At 44.4% G+C, this 8,724-nt stretch overlaps 1 protein-coding gene across 1 annotated transcript; it reads left to right on the top strand.

Moving 5' to 3' along the window:
* The first annotated feature begins 5,857 nt into the window (after positions 1–5,857).
* On the top strand, positions 5,858–7,910 carry LOC125502194. Its single transcript, XM_048659988.1, has one exon. The coding sequence runs from the start codon at positions 5,940–5,942 to the stop codon at positions 7,242–7,244; it is 1,305 nt and encodes a 434-aa protein (XP_048515945.1). The 5' UTR covers positions 5,858–5,939; the 3' UTR covers positions 7,245–7,910.
* Positions 7,911–8,724: the final 814 nt, after the last annotated feature.

The raw sequence follows: 8,724 nt of genomic DNA, 5'->3' as shown, positions 1-8,724 counted from the left end.
TCTGTTTAAAAAACAATCAACTGATAAGCCGCAACGCGGGTATCATTCCGTTTCTACACACCCAACCGTCTAACTGCCGAGATTACATCTTTAGTATGACACAAATGCACACACCCAAAGTATGCATACAGGCGCCCGAGCTCGTCGAACACGAAACCGCACTGTTAGTCGACACCGGAGCTACAATAAACATAATAAAGATTAGCGCAGTGAACCTGCAAACACCCTACACACCGTCAGACACGTCGCGAATATCAGGTATAACGGGCGGATACATCCAAACCATAGGGACTATCAACTTAACGATCGACAACAAATCGCACGAATTCCACCTAGTCGAGAATTGGTTCCCTATCGAACAAGACGGAATTCTGGGTATGGACTTCCTTCAGGACGTTCAGGCAACAATATCCTTCAAAACGAATGCTTTACACACGAGCGCCGACAGACCGCTCAAATTCATTAATGAGGAATTACTAACTATCCCTCCGAGAACTGCACAAGTAGTCTCCCTGAATGTTAACAACCCAAATGTAAAAACGGGCGTAATAGATACCCTCGATCTCGGACCTCAAATCTACCTAGGCAAAGCACTAGTCATGAATAGAAACGGCCGTGCGTACGCTTACATAATAAACTGCAACGATTCAACGGTCAAGGTTAAATGTCCGTCAGTAATCCTAGAAGAGGTAGAGATACACGAAAACGCAACGTCGGATCCGATACGACAGGACGCGTCGTCGAAACGACAACAATCGGGTCAGCATATACTAGCCATCTACTCGGAACGCAATAATACAAACGCCGATACCACCCCATGCACAACTTTGAACTTCGAATCCAACCGCCTCGATATCTTGAAACAAAACTTAAGGTTAGACCACCTCAATGACGAGGAGAAGCAATCAATCATCGACCTCACGACCGAGTATAACCATCTGTTCTTTCTCCCTGGTGATAAACTAGGCTCGACGAACCTCGTGCAGCACACTATCCCAACGACCGATGACATACCTATACACACAAAACAATATCGCTATCCTAAGCAACATAAAGAAGAAATCAACACACAAATAACAAAACTCATGGACCAAGGTATAATCAGACACTCGTCATCACCCTACAACTCACCTGTATGGGTAGTTCCTAAGAAAGCTGGCGCGAGCGGCGCTAAGAAATGGCGAATAGTCATAGACTTCCGCAAACTGAACGAAAAAACGGTGGGAGATGCGTACCCGCTCCCGAACATCATAGACATCCTGGACCAGTTGGGATCAGCGAAATATTTCTCGACGTTCGACTTGGCTTCGGGTTTTCACCAGATACCCATGCACCCTAACGACAGCGCAAAAACCGCATTCTCTACTCCACACGGACACTACCAATACAACCGTATGCCGTTTGGCCTCAAAAACGCCCCATCAACCTTTCAGCGCCTCATGGACCAAATTCTTGCGGGATTACAGGGTAATGAAATCTTCGTCTACTTAGACGACATCGTGATTTATGCTAGGTCAATAGAAGAACACACGATTAAATTTAAAAAACTCATGAACAGACTGAGCAAGGCAGGTCTCACCCTACAACCCAACAAATGTGAATTTTTGCGGACAGAAGTGGCATACCTAGGCCACATAATTACACAGGACGGTGTGCGACCCAACCCGGACAAGATAACAGCCGTAAAAAATTACCCTACACCAAAAAACCCTAAACAAATAAAACAGTTCTTGGGTCTGATAGGGTATTACCGGAGGTTCATCCCCGACATGTCAAAAATTGCGAAACCAATCAATAACCTTCTGAAAAAGAATACTCCATTCCTATGGACATCGGAGCACCAACGAGCGTTTGAATCGCTACGCGACATACTGTGCACTGAACCAATACTGCAGTATCCCGATTTCAGCAAACCCTTCGTATTAACGACCGACGCCTCGAACTACGCGATAGGCGCGGTCTTGAGCCAAGGCAAGATCGGAGAGGACCTACCAATAGCGTATACATCAAGAGCGTTGCAACAAGCAGAAGTGAACTACTCGACCACGGACAAGGAACTTCTCGCAATTATTTTCGCGGTCAAGCATTTTAGACCGTATCTATACGGACGACAATTCACCCTAGTCACCGACCATAGGCCACTTATCTGGCTGAATAATGTTAAAGACCCCACCTCACGGCTGCTGCGCTGGCGCTTGACGCTAGATGAATATTCTTATGACATCGTATACAAGAAAGGAACGACAAACTTGAATGCTGATGCACTTTCTCGGAATCCTCCACTCCAGGGCCCTACCCAGATCTTTCCCATCGACTCCAAGCGCCCGAGATCCGAAACTGAATCTTCACCCCCTAACACACACAAACAAAGTAAAAGCGCCCACCAATTCCCGACAAGACGCCGGGATACGACCGACGAACCTACTGATGTAAACCCTCCAAAACGGCCAAAATTTGAATCCACCAGCGATACCTCGCGCGTATCAAATCGCCCTAACCCCCCAACTAGCATACATCAACCACTGTCGGTCAAGCGCCCATACAGCACCGACTCCTCAGGAAACCCAAGACCACGCAAGAAACCGGAGCTACCACCGTACTACGATACGGACACAACATACACGTCGGAGCACGAAGTGGAAAAAATCGAGGTAAACACAAAACGACCTAGACCCTCAACATCGTCGTCCGATGCAGCACCCGGTAAAAGACATAGAGTGTTAAAACCCGAACTGGATGCCGCGTCAACAGCTGACCAACCCGGAAGCTCTTATGGCACACGCCCCGGGCAGACGCCCCCGTACGAAGAATTCCTCGCAGATCTCGACTTTCTACCATTGACTCACAGCAAATTCATCAAGGAGATACCGGCTAACCTAATTGACAGACCAGATCATATAGCTCATTGCATCTCAGCAGATTGCAAAACGTCGCGTGGCATAGCACTACAACTAGCAGATCGGAAAATGATCGACAGATCGGAATTAAAAAGCCACAGACCAGGGATCGCAGACGTCATCGTAACGCCTCACAATAACCGTAACATATACAACCTAGTCACAAAAAGATTCTGCTCTGAACGACCCACTAGGGAAACCTTCTATAATACCCTTGTTAATTTGAAAAATCAACTCCATAGAGACCGCATAACGACTCTATCCATACCCCGACTAGGCTGTGGACTAGACAGACTGAATTGGAATATAGTAAGAAGAATGATACACTACGTATTCAAAGACTCGAATATTACGATCGCGATTTGCAACCCTGAAAATCCACCAATTGACACCTCAGAATCTGACAGCGTTACACGACCACGCACTCCGCTCACCCGGCAGCGCATACCCCCCTCAACAACTACAGCCAGCCCAAAGTTTAAAATGCCCGAATCTCGACCACCTCGCCGTCGGAGACCGGCTTCAGCCGCCTCGCCTCGACCTCCCGTTATCTCACCCCCCACTAGTCCACCTGCGATCCGCTCAACTTACACGACGTCGAATGACGAAGGCTCGTGCGATATGGACTCAGCTGTTACAGATAGCGACAGCGATAGCGATGACTCCCCTGCAACACCAATCATCCGATCGAGGGCACCACGCTCTGGAAACCCGGAGCACCCTCCCCGCGGAACCCCCAGGAAATCTCCATTGCAAGATAATAACGATAACAAAGCATGCGAATTTGAAGACTTTATGAATACCATAGACGACATAACATCCGTACCTAATGTCACCGAAACTAACGACGGGTTATTGATGATAAACGACAATTACGCACACTTTATATCGGCCGATTGCACGTGGATTAACACTCCGGAGAAACAATTAGTGGAGGAGAACCTCGTAAGTAAAGAAATTGTCGAGAACCATAGTTATTCCAAGTTCCAAATACTAACAACAATATCAAAACACAAATACGTATACACCCTGGTAGTAAAATCCCTCGCTCGTGACAAAGGAAACCTAGATGACTTATTCCGTGCATTGGTAAACCTAAAACAGACCTTGCACAACCATAACACCCTATCTGTCGCACTCCCCATCGCAGGCAGAACTATTGACGAATTCAGACCAACAGTAGTAAAGAAAATGATCCACTACATTTTCCGTAACTCACCCATCCGGATCACTATCTGCTTAAATACTACTATCATACCCGAGGAAGGTATCCGTGAAGACATCATTAGGGAGAATCACGAATCCCTGGTGGGTGGACATCAAGGGATTACGAAGGTTTACAGACGCACGCGAGAAAAATATTTTTGGCCCCACATGAAAGAACAAATCCGAAACTTCGTCAAGAGTTGCGAAAGTTGCCAACGAAAAAAACTAGTCAGGGTCAGGACAAAACTACCAATGGTCATCACAGACACGCCGACGGACATATTTCACAAAGTCGCTATGGACATAGTAGGGCCTCTGCCCATAACAAAAAGTGATAATCGTTACCTCCTGACAATCCAATGCAATCTGACGAAATTTATAGACGCCATCCCAATCGTAGACGCAACAGCCCAATCCATCGGGACAGCCTTCGCTACGGAATTCATCACGCGCTACGGCGCACCATACACGATACTCACGGATCAAGGACAGAATTTTATGAGCAAAACGATGCGGCAAATCTGTAGGCTATTCAACATTAAACAAATTCGAACAACCCCTTACCGACCGCAATCAAATGGATCTTTGGAACGTGCCCACATAATGCTAACCGAATATATCAAGCATTACACCAACGCTGGAAAAGATTGGGACAAGTATATACGATTCGCCGTATTCGCCTATAACACAGCGGTTCACGAAGCCACAAATTTCACCCCACACCGGCTTACCTTCGGCAAAGAAGCACGACTACCATCAGATAAAACCCCAGCCTATGCGCTAACTAATACATACGATACTCTAGCCTTGGACTTACTAACAAACTTACAAGATATCCGTAGACGTGCAGTACAAAACTTGAAAAACGCAAAACAAAGATCCAAAACACTCTACGACAGAACCACCAATAGCCAGTCTTTCGAAGCAGGACAAGAGGTGTTTCTCCTCAATGAAACCCGCGACAAGTTTGAAGACCACTATAAAGGCCCATACGTTATCAAACAAATAATAAATAACATCAATGCCGAAATATACCTCACACCAACTAAAACAAAAATCGTCCACCTTAACAAGTTAAAACCAGCTATCCGCCGAGATTAGACGATTAAATGAAGCGAGTAATGTTACCGTTGAAATTACAGAGGCGGTGCGACCCCGGTAGACGACGATGCTCCGTACACCTCACGGACATTCACATCGAACGCAGGAATTCACTACGAGCAGATAAAGAATCTACACACGTATAACAAAGAATGGAAACTGATAAACTACATAAATTTGGAAACCTTTCTAAACAAACTAAAAACACTGGCCGAATACACAGATTTAAACTTAAAATTTTGCACTACAGCAGGAGCCATATGCGATGTGAAGGAAATGATAGTTATGCAAAAGAATAAAGTATCAACCCTTACAGAACTCCAGGAACAAGTTAAATACCTGGTGGGGGATGACAGCGAGGACAACACTCACGGCAAATTGGCTAAAATCGCACACATACGCCACAAAAGAGCGTGGTTCTCCTTCGTGGGGAAAATCCATAAAACGCTATACGGAACTCTTACAGAAGAAGACGGTGCATATTACAACGATCAAATAGACAGGCTATTCAATGACACGACTCACATTGCTTCACTCCTGGCTAACCAAACACACGTGGTACAATCAATGTTAGGCGCACAGCGCAAAGAAATAGATAATATCAACGGCCATATAATCGAACTAGATTACCATATTTCGTCCTTGCTCAACATGACCGAAAAACTACAACGAAGTGTATACAAGAAATACGCAACAAGATTGACCATAACTAAGCATTTAGTATATCTGGACAAAATGATAAACGAATACGAACTCGACCTAACTAACCTAGTTGATGCAATACTCTTCGCCAAAGAAGGCATCGTACACCCTAAGATACTAACCCCCGAACAAATTATGTCCAGTATCCAACACGTTCAATCCCTAGAACCACGACTAATATTCCCGACTCCCCTAAAAACTATCTACGCAGAAGACCTCGTCAGACTATCAAAAGTGGAAATAGCATTCAGTGAACCAAACCTAATTTACGTCATAGCTATACCCTTACTGAACGACGAAACATTCAATCTATTTCACCTATTACCTGTCCCAGTGAAACAGAACTACGACAACACTTCTGACAAATTTGCGTACATCATCCCAAACCATGAGTACATCGCAATTTCTTTAGATAGATCTACATACTTCGAATTATCGGAACAAAGCTTACAACGATGTAAGAAATCTCAAAACCATTATATTTGCAACAGACACCAACCACTGTTCCATAGCGCGAATCACAGATCCTGCGAAATAGACCTTTTCCTAGAAAACTCAATTCATGATCTGAGTAAGTGTAACGTAAGGTTGAACGCATTTGATGGATCGTATTGGACAGACCTGATAAGTCCCAACACCTGGATCTACTCGGTATCAGCACCCGAGACCGTACACATAGTATGCCCTAAGAATAACGTAATACGACTCGAGTTGATAAACTCTGGCACACTAACACTCAACAACCAATGCACTGGTCACTCAAAAACAGTGACACTCACCACATCAAATGCAATCTCGACATCAACAACGACCCGATCATACACTCCGGATTTTACCTTAAATTTAACCAACATCTACCAAGATTTCACGGAAGGGACGAGCATCAATTTCTCCGCCTTACCAATTTTTCACATGTACAAACCAATCCATTTAGACGCGCGCGATTTGGCCACAAATGGCGTAGCACTCGATGACATCATAAAACAAGCGAAAGAAATTAGCACTCACCGACGAGCCGAACAACGGTCCTCTGACATAATAAGCGACGGGCTTACATATGGCGGTATCGCTTTAGCGATAATCGGGTTTATGTTCCTGGCCTACCGATTCTCTCTATTCAGTAAAATTCTCAAACTTTGCATCTGCAACCGTAACAGAAACACGCGACACAACGCGAAACCTATCGAACTTGGCAAACCTATTGAAATTGAATTACAGACACCGGTGGCCGACCCGAATCCACAAATCTTACACAGCCGCCAGCTCGCCTTACCACCCCCAATACCTCGGCAATCTCCGAAACTAGAGACCATCTCTCGAATAAAACAATACTATTGAGTTGAGCCGCGATGCGAGTTGAGCAGCAGATATTGTTATTACGTGGTCAACAAGACAAAACCTCTAACCATACGTTAGAAATAAAGATAGAATAGTACACTATACAAGCTTAAGAAAACCACTTTTATACACATATTCACCATAGAATGGAAAAATACGATCTAATGTATGGATATGTACTAGATTTAAGACAGCACAAGAAGATTAAGAATATAAACCTAGCACATAAGGACACAATACCAGAACACACACACATATACAGCATATGTAATCAGACCCAATAAAACTTATTGAAAAGGGTTCACCCAATACACAAAAACACCCACACAAACACGATGCACGATGTTCTGTAAACTAGCTACTAAGTATCAATATGTAAAAAAAAAAAAAACCAATTGTCAACAACCTTTAACCTTATCGACATATCCTCGTAACGATATGCCTCCTCTAACAGGGGGGGTGTTACGTCCAGACCCTGTCCTCTACAACGCTTTCCTATCTCCCTCGCAACCTGACCGCTAGTCCCTCTGACTCCTATTACCACTTTATTCCCACGTTAAACTGCAGCGTAAGGCGCAATTGCCCCTACCCCGGGACGTCCATCCTCCAGGAGTCTCACCATGATGCTAACACTCTCGACTCCTCTTCCAGACTAGCAAGATCTGACATCTATCCAATCATTCCTTTCCGAACTCATTCAAACTCATTCTACCAGTTATCCAATAAAAGTATTTTCAAATCGTTAAAAATCATCCTTTTCATTTTCCTAACATTCACCACACTCTTCAAGTGCCACAAGCACCGCGAACGGGAGGAACCTTTTCGACGTCTCTACTGTTAGGACGTAACATCCCGCTCCCGTCAACAAAAAAAAAAAAAAAAAGAGAGAATTCATAACAGAAAAAAATTATATCTCCCGCTCCCGTCAACAAAAGGAAAAAAAAGAGAATTCCTAACAGAAAAAAAAAGATATCTCTCGCTCTCGTCAACAGAAAAAAAAATAAAAAGAAAAAAAAAACAACGCAAATAAGAAATTTATATCGCTCCCGGTAACAGCCCGCGACTTTTGGAACATTTCTTTCGTTAAACCTCCCGCTTCCGTATTTCCGACCACCATCAGAATCTTCATGATCCAGTATCACCAACGTCCAGACACTTACGTAACTCAGTTCTAAAGTACGGCCAATTCGTGACCTCTCTTTCGTTAGCGAAGGTTGAAGACCTATTCGGTCTTCCCCCACGGGGAGGGGAGTTGTAACGTGGCGTTTTCAGCCCCGTTACTACGGCACCCAAATCTCCCGGAATTTCCTCCCGTTTTTCGTTAATAATCTAGAAAACTGCAGCACACCGAAACGAATCACCAAGGCTAAATTGAAATAAGAGATATTCCGTATGTTAAGCTAATTTTCGTTGTTGTTCCGAATATTCTCTTATGTGACCTGGGAAAATACCGACGAGTTGAGCCAGGACGACCTACGAG

This window comes from Athalia rosae, unplaced genomic scaffold, assembly GCF_917208135.1.
Source record: "Athalia rosae unplaced genomic scaffold, iyAthRosa1.1, whole genome shotgun sequence".
NCBI classification, from domain to species: Eukaryota; Metazoa; Arthropoda; class Insecta; order Hymenoptera; family Athaliidae; genus Athalia; species Athalia rosae.
This window is presented reverse-complemented; position numbering and strand designations above follow the sequence as displayed.

What these genes read in the sequence shown, in the direction of transcription:
- LOC125502194 (XM_048659988.1), top strand. Translation starts at nt 5,940, where the DNA reads ATGATAAACGAATACGAACTCGACCTAACTAACCTAGTTGATGCAATA.